The sequence below is a fragment of the Moschus berezovskii genome, chromosome 1 (assembly GCF_049115385.1).
Source record: "Moschus berezovskii isolate FMDL1 chromosome 1, NW_MosBer_1.0, whole genome shotgun sequence".
NCBI classification, from domain to species: Eukaryota; Metazoa; Chordata; class Mammalia; order Artiodactyla; family Moschidae; genus Moschus; species Moschus berezovskii.
In genome coordinates this window covers 129,823,306-129,847,957 of record NC_142460.1, presented here as the reverse complement: position 1 = coordinate 129,847,957, position 24,652 = coordinate 129,823,306, and the positions used below count along the sequence as shown (strand labels likewise).

Here is a 24,652-nt window from a genome sequence, read left to right as displayed (position 1 = left end):
AAAGGGATATTCTTGTAATCATACCTCATTTTCTCCTTCTTTAAAATGGGGATATAATAACTCACTCTTTTCCATCACAGACATGTTATTATTAGACTAAAAAATACTTTAAATTATTGATATTATCCATATTTGAATATCATGTTTAAAGCAGATAGTACCATGTTTTTATTAATAAAAAACTCACCTGCACTTTAACTTCCTGGTGGCTGAGAAGAGGAACCAAATGAGGGACTATTCCAGAGTCTATTACCATCTGTATCTGTTCATTGCCAGCATCAGTAAGGTAAGAGAGGGCCCAGACTGTATCTACCAATATCTAACGAATAAAAAAATTCAAATAATCCTTGAATATTTTCTCATTTCAAAAATTTTTAACCATATGGACTAACCTCTAATTGTTCTACCGTGTTTGCTCTCACTTAAAATCACTGGAATGTCAATCTTCTCTATTATCTAAGCATCAACTATGAATATCTAAATCAAGTATGCTCATGTTCCAGTCATATTTAGGATATTTAGGTTACTTATGATCCCAATCACAAATTGATAGCCACTCCTCAATTACAAAGATACAAATGTATCTTTGTATGTATGTATGTAGCAAATAAAATATGAGAAAAAGACATTCTCTTTCTCAAACGCTCAGATTGAAGGATAATAGGCCCAAGGACATTGTGATAAATGCATACAGTTGCAAAGAGTGTATGTATTCAACATTTTATGTGTATGTATCCACATTAAAAATATCTGGGGTATGTGAATATACTCAAGGTGTTCTCACATCAGTACTATGTTGGTTGGTCTAAAGCCAACACTCCAGTATTAGGATTATAGTACTTTCATCTTTTCCAACCAGTTTGCTTTGCTTCATAAAACTAGAGGCAACTTCCCAAATAGCGGAAGTCTCCCACAGCTACAGATAAAGATATTAAAAGCAAGCACAGGTCAACCTGTGAGATCTATAATCAAAAAACATGTTCTAGTTTAAAAAAACAAAACAATGAACCAATCAACCACACTATAATTTACATCAGCTGCCAAAACTACTTTTTTTAAAAAAGCTCATGTAATTAACTTATTATGATTATATTTCAAAGTACAACAGGCCACTGTGTTTCACCTTTCTATGTTAAGTCCTAATTAGAAGTTATGGCAAAACAAAGTATGACAAACAATTGTTAAGCTGCTAAATAATGCAATTATTGACAAAGACACAGTAATAAATAATTATGCCTGAAACTTTATTTTCAAAGCCTTTCTAGAATATGAACTCTATGTCAAAAGACAAGCCAAAGAAGTTTGAAATCTTTAAGTTCTAAATCAATGGTATATTTATAACATCCAAGAAGTCCCTAGAAGAAAACAGCACTTTGTCATTTTTCCTTTCAGATATTCAAGAAAGCACCATGGATATTTTTTAATGTAAAAAGAAGACATTGAATGAAAAAATTCACACACATAAGGAAGTATCAAATGTGAGACAACTAAATTTCAACTTACAAAAGTAACTTCATATGCACTTTTTGTGTCAGCAAAGTTAAGTCTATGGATAAGTTTACTAATTACAAATCTAGTGTAATTTCAATATTTCACTTATGGTTTGTGGAAACAGTTTTGTTATTTTAGTTATTTTTACTTCTTTGATGGCCTGATTTAAGAACTTGCTCCTAAGTGTTAACCTAAGAAGATTTTATTTTTAGTAAACATTATCATTTAGCAAACAATATTACTAATGCTAGTAAAAAAAGAACAATGCAAACTGACTTGGGAAATTCAAGATAACATCAAGAGCAAGAAAAATGGAGTTACAATCTCAAATGGATTGGAGTAAACAAGTGGAAAGAACACAATACAGCTCTGAACAAGGTCAACCAAGATGTCTGGTTTTTCCAGTAGACTTATAAACTTTGAGATTAATCTTTCTTGGAAATCTTTTAAAATAAAATATGAAAAATTTGACTATAAGAAGCCAAAACCAAAATTTGCTTACATGTGTGTTTTCTGTTTGCTTTTAAAGATCTTAGACTATTTGGAGCTATAAAAAATGTATTTAGAGCAAAGACCATGTTCCTCTATGAATGTCAAACACATAATTCTAACTTAATGTAGTACAATTTGAAGTTTAAGTTGTTCCATATCTTTAGAGAGATCTTGGCAAAAAGGTATTACTACCTAAGAAACTGAAGAAATGAAGCAGTGTGTCACACACTGATCATACCAAACTGAGATTTAAAGAACTACACAAGTTTCTGATGGTTGCTATGTGTGTCCATGTGATTTCCTTTTACCCACAACACTTCTAGCTCCTCTAACACACAAAGGCTAGACTGACTTTATAAAAAGTTAGAGCTGTTTCCTACTCATTCATTCTTCCTGAGTTGCTTTTTCTTTTGCTCTCTATGTTAGAAAGAATGAGTAGGATATATTTATTATGTTTAAAATCTAGTTTGCACTGATTTTTTTCCCCTGTTGTTTGGATACTCAAGAATTATCTTTATACCAAGTGAAAGTGAAAAGTGAAAGTGTAGTCACTCAGTCGTGTCTGACTCTTTGCAACCCCACAGACGGTAGCCTACCAGGCTCTGTCGTCCATGGGATTTTCCAGACAAGAATACTGGAGTGGGCTGCCACTTCCCTCTCCAGGGAAACTTCCCAACCCAGGGATCGAACCCGGGTCTCCTGCATTGCAGACAGACGCTTTACCATCTTAAGGCACCAGGGAAGCCCAAGTGAGGCCATTAGCAAAGTCACTATAAATGAATTAATAGAGTAATAATGAAATTAAAGAGCTACTGATATTCATGGTTTGGTGTATGAATACAAATGTATGCATAAAGGCACACATACTTTTTTACCTTTCAAAAAATAATACCACTAGGTATATGTGTTCTCTCACTGGCCAGCTGTCAAAATGAGCATTCATAAAAAGATTATGAACAATCAAATATGTAATCTTAGTGAGAGCTTACTGGCAACTTTAACAACTTCCAATGTCAGTTTCTACAAAACAAATACATAATATATGCACACACATTACTGCCCAGTCCAAAATAACAGGCTTGATTTCACTTGAAATTTACATTTTATGATAAGGGTAAACAGAGTAAATATAAAAACGTGCAACAGCTCTTGAACTAGGGTAAAGCCTTAAATATATATACATATAAAAATATATGATGGGAAGCATTTACTCACATTTACGTCTGTGTGATGAATTAAAACACAAAGAGCTGGAAGAATCTAAAGAGGGAGAAATATATAGATTTTTAAATATACATAAATAAAAATACACACATAATATCTACTTTAGTTTTTTTTTAAAAAAAAAACAAAAAACACTTGTTACCTCCTGAATGGTTTCCATTGGGGGTGGTGGGTCTTTGTGGCGACATAGGTTGACCATAACCCAAGTAACATTTCTTAAGAATGTTATAGGAATAGATGGACTTATGAAGGAAAGTAAAGGTTTCACAACTCCAAGACTTATGACATAATCTCTACACTGTGGCCCATCACCTGTAGGAAGGAAGATTTATTAATACAATAAGTAATTCAGAAAACAAAGCACTGGGTTCAATATGCTGCTTATTGTAGTTAAACCATATATTTTGATATATGCAGCAGTTTTAGACAATAATAACCTAGCTCACATTTTAGCTCTTTGAGCCAAGAGATGTAACATAAGGTACTAAGACATCCTCTGTACATTATTCATGTATTCAGGTTTATATGCTGCTCACCTATAAAATGTTTTTATGCCATCTAAATGCCAGAAGCCTAAATAAGGTTTTCAAGTACTTTGTAAACAGAGAATTGCTGCTTTTTGTCTTCTCTCTCAATGGTACTCTAAGAAACCTCCATGTTATAAGAAGAAATATATGGGAATACCATTACAGAGAAAAATATCTAGAATTTATACTGATGACCTGACGTCAAAGCACAGAGAGTATTAACTATAAATTACTCTATACACTTACAAACTATGTCTACAGTATTTGAAGATAAAATGTTTGTTCTTTTTGTATTCATTTATTCTGTAATGTCACTGGAATTAAAAACCAAAGATCAAGATGTGGTATTAATAGATATAAATCTAAAATTTGATATAAAGTAAGGGACTCCGGATATACAAACGGTAGCATTCCTAACAGCAATATATTGCATGCCAAGAACAGTTTGTAAGGAAATCTGCCCATTTGAAAACTCACAACTGTGGGACACTAACCATACTTCACCTTCCATCTTGGCCCCCAAAAGGGTAATAAAGAAGAGCTTTATCAGAGCAAGGCTGATTACTTTCATGCAAAAAAAAAAATCTGTGGCAAAAATAACTTTTAATATAATGGTACACAATACAGTTCAGACCCCAGATTTTTTCCATTCTCCAGCTTTTTGAATTTTTGAGTTTGGGTAAACTTAAAGTTGTAGTTAAAAAAAAAAAATTCCTGAAATACTGGAGCTGTCTTTAATTATTCTTCTTTCAATTATTTATCAGAGAAAACCAGAAAGGTATGGTAATCACGGTGGTCAACATTTAACGAGACTGTCTATATGAGAGTCATACAGACACTTGTATGATGATGACCTCATGAAAATAGTGGACAACATTATTTTACTGTACTAAAATCTATAAGAGATAAAAAAAAAATTTCAACTTAAGATTCCTCTCAGAACTGCTACTGTAGAGAAAAAGTTTGGTTTAAGTTTTACCACCTCCTTTTTTCTTAATATTTCCTAGGACAGTTAAGAGAGTTGAGGAATAAAATGGACCCCACTGTAATAAAGGAGGATGAGGAAAATACCTAAATCATACACATATTTTGTAATTATACAAATAACTAAGAGCTGACTATATACAAAGAGATATAATGGCATAAGCAACAAAATGTTCCTTCTGTTTACTATGCGTTTACACGCAATAATTTCTGTAAAATAGTTCATGAAAACTAGAACTGAAAACGGCAAGCTGCTTTTCCTTTTCAACTCCTAGTAGGCATCGGTATTACACAGTACATATTCACAACAATTGCTGGACTATATTATGAGTTTTAGACAAACCTATGATATTTCCCAGGGCCCACACTGCTTGCTCACAGACATTCTGATGGGGTGAATGGAGAAGCCTCAGGAAAAGTGGCACAGCATCTGAAGGAAGAAAACACATGCTATCATTTAAGTCTGAAGATATTGTTATATATCAATTAGATTATTTTTTTAATTGTAAAAAAAAAAGTTGAAAATATTGTAAACTGAAAACTGAACTTCTTTGCTGAAATTCCAAAAGAAACTAACCTATCAAAAAAAAATACATATATAAAATATATTCTCATTAAATGATTTTCATTAGAATAGTAGTAGTACAAAATTTCTGAGTAGCAGACAAAATTGTCACCATCAAAATGACAGCTTAAACATACAAACATCAAATTAAGTTGATAAAGCTTTATTCACAATTAAACCTGGATTTAAATCTAAACAATTAATTCCTTATAGAGTAAGTTCAGTTCAGTTCAGTCGCTCAGTCGTGTCTGACTCTTTGCGACCCCATGAATCACAGCACGCCAGGCCTCCCTGTCCATCACCAAATCCAGGAGTTCTCTCAAACTCATGTCCATCAAGTCGGTGATGCCATCCAGCCATCTCATTCTCTGTCGTCCCCTTCTCCTCCTGCCCCCAATCCTTCCCAGCATCAGACTCTTTTCCAGTGAGTCAGCTCGTCGCATGAGGTGGCCAAAGTATTGGAGTTTCAGCTTTAGCATCAGTATCTTCAAATTTGAAAAAAAACCCTCCAATAATTAAAATAACTTTTGAATACAGAAATGTAAAATAGTATCACATGGGTCTTTAATCAGGCCACGTGAGACACTCTGAATCAGAAAAGGCTTCTGTTGCTTAAGAACAAGGAAATACAGAGAGACATTTAACAGAATAATACTGCACTGAATAAATGATTCTTTCATTTCTTCTTTTGTTGGAACATAAACAACCAATCCTATAATAACAATGAAAAAAAAATTCAAGCCATTCTCTCAAAGGGCTACTTTATAAAATAGAAAATGTCACTCACTGGGATAAGATGATCAAAGTAACATACTTAAGTTGGCTTATTTCAACTGCCTTCTGTGTTACTTAATTCAAAATAATTATTTTATAATTTAATAGTTCTTTCAGAAAAAGCACTGTTTTAAATAACCTGTTTTTGGAAAATTACAGTTTTGTTTCTTCATAACCAACTTACTAGACTGAACTACTGCTTGAGTTTGTTCAGAGGTTCCAGATGCAATGTTTGTCAAAGCCCATGCCGCTTCAAACTGTAAAGAAGGACTACAAAAAAAACCAAATTGTTTTAAACAGCAGGAATTCCTACATTGGCCCAAAATATCTATCAACCACTCCTCCCTTCCAGCATTTTAAAAGTATTAAATATTGTGATGCAAAAGATCTATATATCCAGTATTTTTTAACTTCCAATGACTATTTAAAGTATCTCTTTGGTATAAAAACCATATAACCCTCTCAAGGTGTCCTTGTTTTTATTAAGAACTCTTTATTAAGATATCTACACATTACTAACTAAACAGTTTTCTCAAGTAATTATCTGGGTAAGCTGCTGCTGCTAAGTCACTTCAGTCGTGTCCGACTCTGTGTGACCCCATATCTTACTAATTTTCAAAGCTTAAAGGCTAACTAAATAAATCACTCACAAGTTCCCTTTTGATCTTTACCTTCTCTTGGTGTAAACATATCTTACATTGTTTTTCACATTGGCTTTTCAACCCCATTTTACAGTCCTTTTTTTTTTTTGTCAAAGATTAACTACTAAGAAGATGTCTTCTGCAAAGGACACACCCTAAATTATTTCTTAAAATAATGTACTTACTTGTCATCTCTTTCAAGACAATGGACTAAAATAGGCAATATTCCAGATTTTATTAAGTCATCAATTGGTGGATTTCGATCACTGGACAAAAGCTTCCTATAAGAGATATACATATTCCCCTTATGAAACTTAATGAAACATAATTAAATTCAAATTCATGCTTGATGACAATAAACTGAATATTTAGCACAAACACTCTTTCTGAAAGTTACTTTTTAAATTTATATAATGCAATTTTCTATTATAAAAAGATTAATTTATAAATTTATAGAAATTATTAATAATCAGGAAAAATGGGAGACACGAACCATTAGACATGATTCTAACAACCATAAAGACATGAACACTTTACCACTTCTTTTAAGTTAGGACAAAAGTGTGTAGGATTCTGGTACAAGTTTATAGCTGATACCAGTTTCCAGTTTCCAATTCTTTATCCTACTCTATACACTAAAGATCATAAAAGCTCAACAACATTCTCAACAACTAAAGGAAATGTTATTCCCCTATATAAACCAAGTTATAGCTGCTAATTTACTATCCTATCAATGTAAACTTCTTGACTGAGCTTTGTAACATTCTACAAACTGACTCCATTTTATTTGTCTGTCTAATTCTCTGCAATTCAAGGATCAGTTGTCTGTCCCAACATTTCAATCTAATTTGCAGGCCCTTCAAATCCTATTTCCCACACTTGGAATGCTCTCTTTTCTGTCTATTCAAACTCTATCTATACAACCTGTGTGTGTATGCTTAGTTGCTCAGTTGTGTCTGACTCTTTGCAACCCCATGGACTGTAGGCCACCAGGCTCCTCTGTCCATGGGGAGATCTCCAGGCAAAAATACTGGAGTGGGTTGCCATGCCCTCCTTCAGGGGATCTTTCCAGCCCAGGTCTCCTGCACTGAAGGCAGATTCTTGACCGTCTGAGCTACTCTCTCTAAATTCCAAGAATATTTACATGGCATACAGCTATACTTACTGTTGAGCATCACTATTTTTTATATAGTTTTGCCTTCCCAATTAGCTTTTAAACTTCTTACAGAGAAACAATTATTCCACATGCTTCCTCACAGTATTTTCCGTAATATATGGCACAATTCTTTACACAAAGTAGGAAATAAGCCAGTCTTTAACCCAGTCTTTGTTAATCAAGGTTTCAAATTTGATAAAAGAAAACTTTTTTACTACTTCACTGAGGACATTCTTAAAGAGAAATGATGTTTTTTCTTTGATTGCAAAATGGTACATACCATATATACAATGTATCATTAGTTTGGTGACACTGTCTTGGTTTGTGCTAAGGTGCCAGTAATTTACCCAGCCTATTTTGCAACATCAATGTGAATGCTAACACAGTTAAAAAAAAAAGGCAAATAAAGTCTTATTCTTTTTTAGAATTACTGTGAAAATAACAGCCCCTAAAGTTATCTCAGGATCTCCTAGGGATCCATACACTGTATTTTCAGATACCCTGCCTTAGGACTTTCATTATCTTGTTGAACTCATGTTGAGAAGAGCTGCTCCAATATTATAATTAACACTGACAATGGTGAGCATAATGTATTAATTTCTTAATCATTCTTCCTATTAACATTAATTTGCTATTTGAGATATGAAAATTTCTGTGACTTTCCTCCTGTATTAACAAAGACCTTGCTAAAAAGTTCTTTAACCTGTAGAGGACAACACTGTAATCTTATAATTTCCTTATCTGTTCTAGGCCATTTACAGTGAATATACAAAAGTAGCAAAGTCTAATAAACATAAAAGGGACTCAAAGCACCGGATAAGATATTAAATGAAGGTGTGAAGTCTTTTTTCACTTTAAAATTCTATAACAAGTTAATTTCTTGCTTAAGTGTCTCTTTCCTACTGATATTAGAACACAGGGTATTATTCTTACATATATATATAAAAAAAAGAAACCACTATATTGTACTATGATACAACCATGTCTTCTCCAAGCTATTCATTAATACAAATATCTCAGTAGTTAAGTTTCTCTGGCTTTTCCTTTGAAATGTGAGTACACAGGTTTTACAACAGAAATGTGTAAAATGATAAGTAGGAGTTTCCGTAGCCCTAAATCTTAACATCTTGCAGCCTGTACACTGCTGTAGTAAGCTTTAATTCAACTTATCGTTTGATCAAATGAAAATTGTGAGAAGAATCAGCTACCCCAGCAGGATCTGAAGAATCTGACTTCTAATAAAATTAAACCTATTATTCAGCAAAGAATGAAAAGTTTTACAATGTTTTTCTATTAGTCAATAGCAACAGCATGTCAAATCAACTTTTCTCCAGTGTTTGCACGTATTACATGTACACTAAAGCTTCCAGGTCTTAGTGAATTAGAAAATTGCTAATTTCAATACTCCAAATTAGAGAATACTCTTAGAGAATAATTTTTAAAACAAATGCATTAGGCCTATGACCATTTTTTATTGTCTGTCATCAAAGATATTTAATAGAGGAAACAGGACTACTTATATAGTAAAAACCCAAACCTAAGTTGCAAACGTTAAATATGTCCTTAACTTACCTAGCAGCTTGAACTGCACTTAACTGAATTCCTTGGTTATCACTTGAAGCATTCTATAAAAAAACCAAACAATTTTTGATGTAGATACACAATAATTAGTTGACAAGTTCAAGAAATATGAATGAGGGTGGGGGAGGGGAAATCAACTTACTTGAACTATAGCTTCTAGAGAGGTATTTTGCTAGGAAAAGGTTAGAGAAAATTAAGTTAAAAATTCACCTTGTAATTCTGTATTTATGTAAAAATCTTTCACAGAATTTTTAAATTACCAGAATAACAATAACTTACCACTCTATAATCGCCATCTATGTCAGAGTCTTCACAGATATCTTCATGTGGTACATTCCTCCTCTTTAAGAGATGTTCATCTCTTTTATTCTTAAAAAAACAGAACTTCAGTTAAATTTTAAAAAGCTAAGTAGTTTCACAAAAAATTAGACAATCCTGTGCCTACAAAAAAATACAAAGTGACTTTTAAAAGTAAAATGCAAATGCAGACAATTAAACCAAATTGTGAATTAAACATGTAAGCAACACCTATTTGAGTCCCAAACTCCAAACATTACATTTTTAATGAACTGTGAAGAATGTGAAAACTAAAAAAAAAAACAAAAAACCTAATTTGATTAAAAAAGATAAGAGTATAGTTTAAGCCAGAACCAAACATACATATTTATTTAAAAGTACTGAACCATTTTATACATCATCTGGGAACTTCTGTTTATCACCTAAAAGCAAAGTCAAAGCAAAAGTTGGGCAGTTCAAAAATCAGACAAAAATTAACAGTGTCTTACAAAAATTAAGGGCCACTTGAATTTCACTAAAATGTTCAGGACAAATTTTAAAATATATTCTCAACTAACCTACTTTAATACTTGAAAAGTTGATGAAATTTTTAAATACCAAGTTCCTTTTATGAAGATATTATTATAAACAGCAGAACTATTTAGTATAACGATGACATACACTTTATATAAACCATTTAAAATTACAGAAGAAAAAAAGTCAGATAATGTTTACCTCTAATTTAGAGAGTCGACAAAATGCACCTTGCCAACTTCAATAGTTGTCAAATTTAGTCAATATCTCCATTTTCAAAGAAAAAAGAAACGCCCATTTAAGCACTTGAGATTCATATATATTTGCTAATTTCTCTATATATGGCTGCTGTAATTATACTTGAAAGTACACAATATTAATCACTCACCTTTCTTAATTCAACTACAACTTCATTTCGTTGTCTTCTCATAGTCTACAAGAAATTAAAGAAAATTGTTTTAAAAAAAATCACCTCAAATTCCATTACCCAGAGAAAACTGCTATTAACATTTTGATGTATACCCCCTAATCTCTTCTTCTAGTCATATATATATACATAAAGTCATATTTTACTCCTAATAAAGATTATATGATGATTTCCTATCTTCATTTCATATTCACATTCTTAAATACTGAAAATCTCTTTGAAATTATTACTAGAACTATAATATTAGATATATCATAAAAACTAAAACTGTAACATAGGAATTATTAAAAACACAAACATACAAAGAATAATCCATAATCTCACCCCTGTAAGAATTCCCTGTTTAAAAAGTAACATATGTACAAGGTAATCTCACTCCCATATGAACCCCTATTTAAAAAGGAATATATGTACAAGGTTAGTAAACTGAATTGCTTTAAAAAAGGGGGGTTGGGGAGGGGGCGAAAACCTTCCTGACAGTTCACAGCCTCTTTCTTTAAAGATAAACAAAGCTAGGTTTACTATGATTCTGATACACTTATTCTGTTTTTTACCTTATTTTTTTAAAGATCTGGAAGATCTTTCATGATGGTATATGCAGATCTATTTTATTCTTCCTAAGGAGCATATAATTATCCTATCACATACTGTAATCATTCTGTTTTTTAACCTGTTTTTCTCACTTTAAAGTTACCTAACACATGGATACATGTTCACTGTAAAACATTCAGACATTCAGAAATGACACCAGTTCACATTATGCATAGGACCACCTCATTCTTTATAATAACTGCATATGCCAACACATATTAAGTGGAGAGCAATTCATGAAGTAATACTTAGAATGTCTAATAAATACATCAAACATATCTGAAACCGAAACTTTTGATGTTTAACAAACATATGTTCTACCCCTTCTCACATGGTTCATACGAGGGTGAGATTATGAGTTCTTTTACCCTTTGTATTTTTATAAGCCTTATGTTACTGTTTTAAAAATTTGCAATATATCCAATACTCCAGGTCTATTAATAATTTCAAAGAGAATTTCAGCAAATGGCAACTCCATCCTTCCAATTGCACAGATCAAATTATATTTTCAAGCCAAACCTAATTCTTCCTTTTCTCTCATATTACACACTCAATTTGTTAGCAAATCATATTGGTTCAGTCATCAAAACTTATCTGAAATACAACTACATAGGATGATTTCTCTGCCACTCTCTGATCCAACTCATCATTATCTCTCCTCAAGATAACTGCAAAAGCCTCCTAACCTGCATCCCTCCTCCTGTTCTTGCTCTCCATCTTTCTTCCAGTCCATTATTATCACAGCAACCAAAGTAATCCTCATAGGGAGTCTTAATTTTCGTGTGCCACAGTCTTCTTTGGCAGCCTGGTACAATCAATGGCCACCTTCTCAGACTGTTGCTGTTACTCAGTTGCTAAGTCGTGTCTGACTTTTTACGACCCCATGAACTGCGCCAGGCTTTCTTGTCCTTCACTATCTCCTGGAGTTTGCTCAAATTCACGTCCACTGAATTGGTGATGCAATCCAATGAACTCATTATCTGTTGCCCCATTCTCCTCCTGCCCTCAGTATTTCCCAGCATCAGGGGCTTTTCTTTTGAGCTGGATCTTGGCATCAGGTGGCCAAAGTATAAGAGTCTCAGCATCAGTCCTTCCAATGGATATTCAGGACTGATTTCTTTTAGGATTGACCAGTCTGATCTCCTTTCAGTCCAAGAGACTTTCAAGAGTCCTCTTCAGCACCACAATTAAAAAGCATCAATTCTTCAGAGCTCAGCCTTCTTTATGGTCTAACTCTCATATCCATACACGACTACTGGAAAACCACAGCTTTGACTATACAGACCTTTGCTGGCAAAGTGATGTCTTTTGTTTTTAACACACTGTCTAGGTTTATCATAGCTTTTCTTCCAAGAAGCAAGTGTCTTTTTAATTTCATGGCTGCAGTCACCAGTAATTTTGGAGCCCAAGAAAATAAAATCAGCCACTATTTTCATTGCTTCTTCATCTATTTTCCATGAGATAATGGGACCAGATGCCATGATCTTAGCTTTTTGAAATGCTGAGTTTTAAGCCAACTATTTCACTCTCCTTTCACCCTTATCAAGAGGCTCTTTAGTTCCTCTTTGCTTCCTGCCATAAGGGTGGTGTCATTTGCATATCTGAGGTTGTTGATATTTCTCCCAGCAATCTTGATTCCAGCTTATGCTTCATCCAGCCCAGCATTTCACATATAAGTTAAATAAGCAGGGTGACAATATACAGCCTTGATATACTCCTTCCCCAATTATAAATCAGTCTGTTGTTCCATGTCCGATTCTAACTGGTGCTTCTTGACCTGCACACAGGTTTCACAGGAGGCAGGTCAGGTCGTATGGTATTCCCATCTCAGTTTGTTGTGATCCACACAGTCAAAGGTTTTTGTGGAGTCAAAGAAACAGAAATTGACGTTTTTCTGGAATTATCTTGCTTTTTCTATGATCCAACAGATGTTGGCAATTTCATCTCTAGTTCCTCTGCCTTTTTCTAAACCCAGCTTGTTCATCTGGAAGTTCTCTATTCATGCACTGCTGAAGCCTAGCTTGAAGAATTTTGACCACTGTCTCGCTAACATGTGAAATGAGCGCAATCATACAGTATTGCCCTTCTTTGGGACTGGAATGAAAACTCACCTTTTCCAGTCCTGTGGCCACTGCTGAGTTCTCCAAATTTGCTGGCATATTGAGTGCAGTACTTTCACAGCATCATCTTTCAAGTTTTGAAATAGCTCAACTGGAATTCCATTGCATGTCATCAGATCATCTTTTAGGATGTTAAAATAGCTCAACTGGAATTCCATCACCTCCACTAGCTTTGTTTGTAGTAATGCTTCCTAAGGTTCACTTGACTTCACACTCCAGGATGTCTGGCTCCAGATGAGTGACCACACCATTGTGATTATCTGGGTCACTAAGACCTTTTTTTGTATAGTTCTTCTGTGTACTCTTGCCATCTCTTCTTAATCTCTTCTTCTTCTGTTAGGTCCTTGCCATTTCTGTCCTTTATTGTGCTCAGCTTTGCATGAAATGTTCCCTTGGTATTTCTAATTTTCTTGAAGAGATCTCTAGTCTTTCCTTTTCTACTGTTCTCCTCTATTTCTTTGCATTGTTCACTAAAGGCTTTCTTATCCCTCCCTGCTATTCTCTGAAACTCAGATAGTGGTTTTAAATATAGAAATGAAATATGGACTATTACCAAAAAAGCCAATTAAACATATTGTTCCCCAAATATATAAAACATGAAACAACAAATTGTAATATATATGCTTCATTATCATATTAAATGGAACCTAGCAGTTCCACTGGAGAAGGCAATGGCACCCCACTCCAGTACTCTTGCCTGCAAAATCCCATGGATGGAGGAGCCTGGTAGGCTGCAGTCCAAGGGGCCGCTAAGGGTCGGACACGACTGAGCGACTTCACTTTCACTTTCACACATTGGAGACGGAAACGGCAACCTACTCCAGTGTTCCTGCCTGGAGAATCCCAGGGATGGGGGAGCCTGGTTGGCTGCCGTCTGTGGGGTCGCACAGAGTCAGACACGACTGAAGTGACTTAGCAGCAGCAGTTCCATAATAATTACTATACTTTCAAAGTAATGATAACCATGAATGGTATTTCAGGGTATCTTGCAACAAAACTCTGATTTTTATAGGTGGTAACAAAAATCACAGGTAACTTTAATAAATATGGAGGTTTATTAGCTACATTATTAACTGAAGGAAATACTCTTTCAGTTAGAAGTTAGTAAAAACAAGGATACAATTTTTTTTTCTACGTTCCCAGGTTTTCTTGAATTCTACCCACAGACTTCATGGGAAGAAAGACTGTAAAGAAACCCTTTCCAAAAAGTCAATCAGATCATTTCACTCCCCTCTTCAAAACCACCCAATGGTTTTCCACTTTGGAGTAAATGCCAAATCACTGCAATGGCTTCAGTATTCCCACCTCACCCCCTCCTGGTTACCACCTCACAGATCAACTCCTATAGAATTCTCTCCATCCATGCTGTTGCATCCTCACTAACTTCACTATTCCTCTAACAAACTGGAAATTCTCTCTTCAAGGCATTTCCTAACACACCATATAGCAACTACTAAGAAAATGGACTCTAGAAATAAACAGATTGGGTTTAATTTTCAGCCATAATACTTGTTACCATGCCTCAGTTTCCTCATCTATACAATGGGGATTAAAAAAAAAACCTAAAAAACCACCTATGGGCTTCCATGGTAGCTCAGTGGTACAGAACCCACCTGCCAATGCAGGAGACGAGGGTTCAATCCCTGGGTCGGGAAGATTCCTGGGAGAAGGAAATGGCAATCTAGTATTCTTGCCTATGAAATCTCATGGAAAGAGGAGCCTGGTAGGCTACAGTCCATGGGATCACAAAAGAGCTGGACATGACTTAGCAAGTGAAGAACAATAACAAAAATACCTATATCATAGGACTACTGTAAGGATTAAATAAACACACATATAAACTACATAAAGTTTCTGGTACATAGTGCACGTTAAGGTATTTATTATTGCTATTGTTATATCCTCAGGCTGTAATGCTCAATATCTGCAGTGTTCACTCATCTTGGAGTGTTTCAAATGTCACCTCCATGATGAGGTCTTCCTCTTCCTAACTATCCAGCAACTATACATCTATATATCTGGGTACTGGGCTTCTCTGTCTTATTTTTCTCCACAGCCCTTACAACATTTTAATATATTATGTAAAACTTTATTTGCTTATTGTCCCCTTCCTCCACTAGAATGTGGGTCTATATATAAGGAATAAGATGAGGAATAAACATTATTCCTTCTCAAAATGTACTGATCCGAAATGTGTGGAAATCTTTACCTCAATTTTTGACCAAATCAATTTATCCCATCTTTGCTTAAGTGATCATTTGAGCTTTGGTAAAGCTATGGAATTTAAAAATATGACAACTGAAAATACTATTAAATATTAGCATTGTATAGGATGCTGCAAATTAGTAAAAACAATTAGCCAAATATTATAATAAGATTTCAATATTCACCATAGTTCAATCATTACAGCCTTCAGAGGTAAGAAGAAATCTTTTTCTTTTTGCAAATAAGGAAACTGAAGCATAGAAAAGCAAGGCTACATGGCTAGAAGTGTGACACCCAGTATTACAATTTAGAGCGTGTGTGCATGCTTAGTTGCTTAACTGTGTCTGACTCTTTTTGACCCATGGGCTTTAAGCCCGCCAGGCTCCTGTCTATGTGATTCTCCAGGCAAGAATACTGGAGTGGGTAGTCATTTCCTTCTCCAGGGTATCCTCCTGACCCAGGGATAGAACCCACATTTCCTGCATTTCAGGCAGTAAAGGATCCTTTACTGTCTGAGCCATCAGGGAAGCCCAGAATTCAGTTTCATGCGTAGCCAATTAACCACTAAGCGATACTGTCTCCCACAAGTCAAATGGAGTTCAAGCCAGTTTTTAGAGCCAATGGTTCATTCTAAAGCAGAAGCACCACTATCAAGACAATGGGCTTTTCACTGTATCACAATACTAAAACAATAAATAACTCAAGTAAACAGTAACAAAAAACAATCTCCTATGTCTCACACACAGAAAATAAAACCTGCAAAATATACTAAGGTTTGTTCAGTAAAAGGCAGAATTCTGAGGGACAGAGATTATTTCTAACTCTGGGGGCTGTAACTTCTTTTTAATAAAGCAAACTATTAATAAATCCTAAACAACTGGTATATATACACAAAATTTCCCCTCATTTTAATCTATCTTATTTATTAAATTTAGAGTTTCTGATAATTTGAACCACTAGAACCACTACTAAAGGATTTATCAAACTAATTTAGTCCTACAGTTATGACATAAGCTTCGGGCTATTACTAGCCACAGAAACATACAAAATAAGAGAAGTGACAATCTTTTTTATAATAAAGCAAAAAAGATTTTTTTATTTAAGAGAAAGATTGAGGTAAAGAGACGACTGAATGAAATAGTAGAAAGACATCCCATGCGTCAGTCTGGTAGCATTTACCCTTTTTTTTTTTTTTTAATTGCAAAACAACAAACGTCTTAAAAGTAGTATTAGGTATTTAGACATTTTCAAATCACAACCCCATCTCAAATGAAGGACTTTTTTTCCTGAATGTCTCATGAAAGAGATACATAAGGTTTCTTTTTCTAAATTTTAACTTATTCTAAAGAGTAGTTTTTTACACCCTATATGCAAACATAATAGTTATAGAGTCACATGATTTACACTGATGCAGTAAGCTGTCAATCAGAATTCCAAAAGGCTGCCAAACTGGCCAAAGGCTTATTTATAGGCCAAAGACTATCTAAAGGACAAAGGCTGTAGAGGGATCCTGCCTCCACCTCTCCTCCCCCAATAAAGAGTAGAGTTCAGGCTGATTTGATCACCCAGAATTTCTGTATTTCTCTGCTTGTAATACAGCTTCAAAGTTCTAAATTCAGGCAAAAGGGGACAAGAAATTGCCCAAAAATTCAAACAAGTGAATCTTACAGAACACAGAACTTCCATTTAGAAGGAATATGGTTCTTAAAATTAACAAATAATTACTGTATGTCCCTACTGAGTTCAGTTCCAGGGATTAAATACTTTCTCTGCTCTAATGGGGTGTAGGGTATAGTATTTTCTTTCTAATTTATGGCTATTTAATTTCTAAGTCACCTTTATCAACGTACAGTTTTCTTTAAAAACTACTAATCTAAAGATATGGTAATATAATAACATACTGTATGAAACTTAAATGTTTAAAATTAAAAAATAATAATAATAAAAAAAGCAAAAAAAAAAAGAAACTTAAATGTTTAAAGAAAATTCTAAAGTTAGTCATTCAAGAGATAAGGAATATACTTTGACTTTATGTCATCTAGTCTGTCATTCTTACCCTAGGAATATAGATAGGTAATAGCACAAAAAAGAAAAAGAATAAAAAAACTTATCAGCATATTTTGTGAAGAGATGAAATATATTTTAAAATGGGATTGTGATAGTCAGCACAACTCTGAAAATTTGCTAAAAATAATTAAATCGTACGCCTAAAATGGATGAGGTTTATGCAAAGTAAGATATATCTCAATAGTTTTTAAAAAGTTAAGCACACACACATCCTCCCCCCAACATGGATTCTACTGTATTACCGCTTTAAGCCTGCTAAAAAGCATACACTCAACCATCCAAATATTTATTAATCACCTATATGCCAAGCACTAGAAATACAAAGATGGACTGGACATAGCATATCCATGGCCTTAGTAAGCTAGCAATCTTATGGCAGAGAAATATAATTTAATAAAATAGTAATAAGGCCTAACATTTAGCAAACATTGGGTGCCAAACACCATTCCAAACAGGTTACTTGACTTTATTCATTTAAATATATGCAATGTGTTATAACATGCAAACTGATCTTAGCAGCAGGGGGAGACTATGTAATAAAGATGAAATATAAGCTGAATCTTTAAGATTGAATGGAAATTTGGTTAGAGACAAGCATTCCAGGTAGAAAATACAGCATACACAAAAACAGATGCATAAAAGATGTCATGTGAAGGATCTGTTGAAGAACATGAGAAGCCACGAACAGAAAGGTAGGCAAGAAGTCAAATCAGTCATGACATGAAAAGCTGACCTATGCAACATTTCAGGGAAAAGTGAGTTACTAGTGTTTTCAATCTCAATCACCATCACATCCTAAACATACTTGGTAAGGACAACAGCTCTTTAACCCAGTAAATGCAGTAAATTGAATGTGAAAGATAAAATAACGATAAAAAAATCTGTCTTCCATTCTTCACCTATTTCTCCTCCTCTCATTTCCACCTGTTGATCTCTACAGCAGCAGTCATTATGGTGCTTATTTATTTGCTAGCAAATAGATTTCAACTTCACAATAAAAAGTTAAATGTTTAATACTAAATGCTTGCTCTAACTGTGGACTTACTTCTCAATGATAAATAATAGCAGTAGTATGAGAGAAAAGTTGTAATTAGCACTACTAGTGATAGGCTAAAGTCTTCACAAGCAGAATCAAGTTCTTACTTCTGCCAAGTATAAAGATGAATGCAGATTCAGTACAAGAGACGTTTAAAAGTAAATTTACAGCAGGAGGCCAGATGAAACCTTGGCAAGCTTTTGGAGCAGTTTTAAAAAACAATTCTAACCTACATATACTATACTTTAAAATGATCCACGTCTAAATTATAAGCATTGAAATTTATTAGTACATGAATGTAAATTTTTTTGAAAAAAATCACAAAAATGCAAGAAACCATTAACACTTGTTAACTCTAAGGAAAGACATTCAGTTCAGTTCAGTTCAGTCGCTCAGTCGTGTCCGACTCTCCGCGACCCCATGAATCACAGCATGCCAGGCCTCCCTGTCCACCACCAACTCCCGGAGTACACTCAAACTCATGTCCACAGAGTCGGTGATGCCATCCAGCCATCTCATTCTCCGTCGTCCCCTTCTCCTCCCGCCCCCAACCTTTCCCAGCATTAGAGTCTTTTCCAGTGAGTCAACTCATCTCATGAGGTGGCCAAAGTATTGGAGTTTCAGCTTTAGCATCAGTCCCTCCAATGAACATCCAGGATTGATCTCCTTTAGAATGGACTGGTTGGATCTCCTTGCAGTATAAGGGACTCTCAAGAGTCTTCTCCAACACCACAGTTCAAAAGCATTAGTTTTATTATTTACTCAATATTCAAACAATAAGGATATAGATTAAATTCAAAAGCTATATCTGGAAAAGTTATACAGATAAGAATATGAAAAAGTGGAATTTCTGAAGTTTTCTATATTCACCTATCTTGTACTAGTGTATCAAATTCACCTAATCAAATTGCCAAAGTCCGTTGGATCATCGAACAAGCAAAAAAGTTCCAGAAAATCATACTCTTCTGCTATATTGACTACACCAAAGCCTTTGACTGTGTGGATCATAACAAACTGTGGAAAATTCTTCAAGAGATGGGAATACCAGACCACCTGACCTGCCTCCTGAGAAATCTATATGCAGGTCAGGAAGCAACAGTTAGAATTGGACATGGAACAACAGACTGGCTCCAAATTGGGAAAGGAGTACATCAAGGCTGTATATTGTTACCCTGCTTATTTAACTTCTATGCAGAGTACATCATGAGAAATGCTGGACTGGAGGAAGCACAAGCTGAAATCAAGATTGCTGGGAGAAATAGCAATAACCTCAGATATGCAGACGACACCACCCTTACGGCAGAAAGTGAAGAAGAACTAAAGAACCTCTTGATGAAAGTGAAAGAGGAGAGTGAAAAAGTTGTCTTAAAGCTCAATATTCAAAAAACTAACATCATGGCATCTGGTTCCATCACTTCATGACAAACAGATGGGGAAACAATGGAAACAGTGACAGACTTCATTTTGGGGGGCTCCAGAATCACTGCAGATGGTGACTGCAGCCATGAAATTAAAAGATGCTTGCTCCTTGGAAGAAAAGCTATGATCAACCTAGACAGCATATTAAAAAGCAGAGACATTACTTTGTCAACAAAGGTCTGTCTAGTCAAGGATATGGTTTTTCCAATAGTCATGTATGGATGTGAGAGTTGCACTATAAGGAAAGCTGAGCACCAAAGAATTGATGCTTTTGAACTGTGGTGTTGGAGAAGACTCTTGAGAGTCCCAGTCCATCCTAAGGGAAATCAGTCCTGAATATTCATTGGAAGGACTGATGCTGAAGCTGAAACTCCAATCCTGTGGCCACCTGATGCAAAGAACTGACTCACTGGAAAAGACCCTGATACTGGGAAAGACTGAAGGTGGGAGGAGAAGGGGACGACAGAGGATAAGATGGTTGGATGGCATCACTGACTCAATGGACATGAGTTTGAGTAAGCTCCGGGAGTTGGTGATGGACAGGGAAGCCTGGCATGCTGCAGTCCATGGGGTCGCAAAAGAGTCAGACATGAATGAGTAACTGAACTGAACTGATCTTGTACAAGGGGCTTCCCTGGTGGCTCAGACGGTAAAGAATCTCCCTGCAATGTGGGAGACCTGGGTTCAATCCATGGATTGGGAAGATTCCCTGGAGGACGGCATGGCAACTCACTCCAATATTCCCGTCTGGAGAATCCCAAGGACTGTAGCCCACCAGGCTCGTCTGTCACAGAGGGGCCTGGTGGGCTACAGTTCATGGGGTCACAAAGAGTTGGACACGACTGAGCAACTAAGCACAACATCTTGTACAAGAGGTGTATACACACACACATAGAAAACACACGAATACATACATGTCTTCTCCCAAGATGGGTTACTATAATATGACTAAACTACTTCATTAGTATATGGCTGCTAGTCCCATATTTGGTAGGGAAAGAAAAAAGGTTAAGAAATGACAAGTTTGGTGAGACACATAAAACCAACCCTCTCAAAAGATGGGAAATGCTACAAGGTAAACTTTCAGAATCACACAGAAAGTGATTAAGGACAGTGCAGAGAGAAATGTGTTATACCAAACAAACACATATTCAAATTTTACATGAATAAAAGGGAAAGTACTCCCTTCTCTTTTATAATGAGACTGATCAAATCCTGGCAAGAAGGATCATTTCTCTTCAAAGGCTTTGAGTACCTTATAGAAGAAATACAATTTCAGGAAGTGACTGACAGGCTGAAGAGAACTTAATATATGGCAAAGACATTGGAAAAAATTATGATGAACAGGAATCTAAACAAGGTTCAACCAAGTTAAGGAAGTCACCAGAACCTAAGTTTAACACACTGCTTAGTTAAATCTGCCCTCTCTGCTTATTTGTTGCATTCCCACATGAGAAAAGCAATTAGCTTTTTCCACTTACAAAACAGCATCTGATTAAAATAAGAAAGATGTAAGAGATTAAGGAATATTTTCCTTGTATATATAGCATATGAATATAATCAAAGTCATGGTTTTGTTAGAGAAAAATCTACACAAAAAGCATTATAGGATTTTGCAACTGGAAAAAATAGAAATCAACTAACTGTCTCATTTTATACAACGACTTGTCCAAGAACAGCAAGGCTCAGATTATCCTGGTCTCAGACCAACATTCTTTATACTAGATCATACTACTTTTTCATTTTGGGTCTGCCTCTGTGGCACCTCTCTTCAAATAAGCTACTTTTCCTTCTTTTTCCTCAGTATTTTCAAAATAGTGATTTTATTTGTGAACTAAAGTTCAAAGATTTTCACACTGCCAACAGAAAAACTTCACTGAAAGGCAAACCACTGAATTACTCCATTAAAACATCATTTGAGAAACATTAACTCTAATTATGTTCACATACTAAACAGATGTGTACATCTACACAGAAAGCCAGTCATTCACTCAACAAATGTTTACTGATCACTATGTACCACAAACTGTTTTCAGCATTAAGGACACAGCAGGGAACAAAAGGACACAAATCTCGTCTTCATGGAACCTAGTGTGGAGAAAGACAATAAATAAAAACTAAAATATATAGTATGTTGCTGCTGCTAAGTCGCTTCAGTCGTGTCCGACTCTGCGCGACCCCATAGATAGCAGCCCACCAGGCTCGCCCACCCCTGGGATTTTCCAGGCAAGAGTACTGGAGTGGGTTGCCATTTCCTTCTCCAATATAGTATGTTAGGCAGTGAAAAATATTATAGAAACAAAATATAATGTCAAGAAGGGGGATATTTTTAAGTAAAGACCTTAAGATGAGTGAGCAAGCCATGAGGGTAATTTGGCAGAAAGTATTCAAGGCAGAGGAATTAGCAAATAAAAAACGACCAGACATGAGAGGAAAGAAAAGCAGAGTCCAGCTGGCTGATATGCAATGAATTAAGGAGCAGGAAATGGTGGCCACTGTAAAGATTTTGGCATTTACTTAGTGAGGCAGAAAGTCACTGATGGGTTTTGAGCAAAGGGAGACATACTGACAGGAATAGAATCATTCCAGCTACTATGTTGGGAATATACCATAGCTATAGAATTCCAGTAAAAGATGATAGTCTGGAGTGGAGCAGAGCAGTGGAGATCATGAGATGTGGATTCTGAAGACTGAACCTACAAAATATGCTAATTAATGGGATGGATAAGACTGGGAAGAGAGGAAACAATAAGAGCTGGAAGGTTTCTGGTCCAAGTCAGTCAAAGACAGAACTACCATTTACTGAGATAGGGCAGACTGAATGATGAGCAGGTTTAGAGGGTAATATCACTTTTGAAAATGCTAAGCTGAATATGCTTATAACGAATGAGACATCAAGCAGTCAACTGGGCTAAGGGTTCAAGGAGGAAGTTGCTACTGCTGCTGCTAAGTCACTTCAGTCGTGTCTGACTCTGTGTGACCCCATAGACGGAAGCCCACCAGGCTCCCCTGTCCCTGGGATTCTCCAGGCAAGAACACTGGAGTGGGTTGCCATTTCCTTCTCCAATGTGTGAAAGTGAAAAGTGAAAGTGAAGTTGCTCAGTTGTGTCCGACCCTTAGAGGACAACTTAAAAAGCTGGCTGTGTATAAATTGTATTTAAAACTAGGTGATCTGATAATTATCTATGGAATGAACACAACTCCAGGCATTCTAAGGGGTAGAAGACTAAGACTCAGTGAGACAGAAGACAATAGTAATCTGTGCAAACCTGAAATCAAGTAAAAAAATTATTTTTTCAAGGACACACACACAATTAACTATGTCAAATCCTGATTTTTAAGATGATGACTGAGAACCATCAGATTACTGTATATTTACTTTGTAATATGGCTCAACATCATAGAAACAATACCTGCACCCCAAATCTACTATGAATTCTGGTCTGTTCCTGTTACCATTTATTGCCATTTCTGGGAACTTAAAAAGGTAAAAAACACTACCCAAGAACCAAAGCTTCTAATCTACATCTTCTCCTTTACTGTGCTACAGTACTTTATGTGAATAAGTTACTCAACTTTTAAAGGTGAGCTCTGGTATCTACAAAACAGATTTCTTCAAATGAAAATAAACATCACTCTCTAGCCCATTCTTGTTTTCTTAAGTCACTGTGCAGGCATTCTCATTTCTGAGTAGGTCACAGTATTCCAGGAAATTTTGTGTAAATAATGGTTCCTCCTCTACCAATGCAGTTAATGAAGTAGACTACATTTTAACATATATTCCCAAATTAGTCACTTCAAAAGAATTAAATTATTTTAAAAAATGTCAAATATACAAAAAAGAAAATTGTATAACACTCATGTATCAATAAATGCCACTATTTTGCACTATTTGCTTCATTTTTTAAAGAAAAAAAAAAATCTCAGAGTGTTATATATTGCTAAAATCTCACTCCAACCTCAACCCTCTACCCTACCCTTCCCTTTTGCCTTGCCAGAAAATAACCATTTTTCTGAATTCTCATGGGTGTTTTGACTGTGTATCAATATATCTGTTAAAGCTTTATATACTTAACACTTTAATATGGATAATATGCCATACATACATTTTTAAAATATATTTTTGATGTGGATCTTTTAAAAAATCTTTACTGAATGTCACAATATTGTTTCTGTTTTATGTTTTGGCTTCTCGGCCTTCAGGCATGTGGGATCTTAGCTCCCAGACCAGGGATCAAACCCACACCCCCTGCACTGCAAGGCAAACTCCTAAGCACTGGACTGTCAGGAAGTCCCTATATATACTTTTTTGAAAAATAAACATTAGAGCAGTTTCAAGTCCACAGAAAAACAGAAAGTTCAGAGTTCTCATGTATTCCTCCCCTTCTTCAACTATTAACATCCTGAACCAAGCTGACACCTTTGTTACAAATGATGAACCTAAGACACATCACTATCACCCAAATTCATAGTTGACATTAGGGCACATTCTACAAGTTTTGGCAAATGTAAAGTAACATGTATCCACTCAGGTGGCGCTAA

At 35.3% G+C, this 24,652-nt stretch overlaps 1 protein-coding gene across 1 annotated transcript in view; it reads right to left on the bottom strand.

Annotated features, from left to right (window-relative positions):
* KPNA4 (karyopherin subunit alpha 4) overlaps nt 1–24,652 on the bottom strand; it is a 60,422-nt gene that overhangs the window by 16,878 nt on the left and 18,892 nt on the right. Inside the window, exons 2-11 of the mRNA XM_055410609.2 lie at nt 10,634–10,678; nt 9,715–9,804; nt 9,578–9,607; nt 9,427–9,479; nt 6,884–6,979; nt 6,242–6,327; nt 5,062–5,148; nt 3,350–3,519; nt 3,199–3,243; nt 188–319 (exon numbers count right to left, since the gene is read on the bottom strand). Of these exons, the coding sequence (XP_055266584.1) occupies nt 188–319; nt 3,199–3,243; nt 3,350–3,519; nt 5,062–5,148; nt 6,242–6,327; nt 6,884–6,979; nt 9,427–9,479; nt 9,578–9,607; nt 9,715–9,804; nt 10,634–10,678 (834 nt within the window). The remainder of the gene's footprint in view (nt 1–187; nt 320–3,198; nt 3,244–3,349; nt 3,520–5,061; nt 5,149–6,241; nt 6,328–6,883; nt 6,980–9,426; nt 9,480–9,577; nt 9,608–9,714; nt 9,805–10,633; nt 10,679–24,652) is intronic.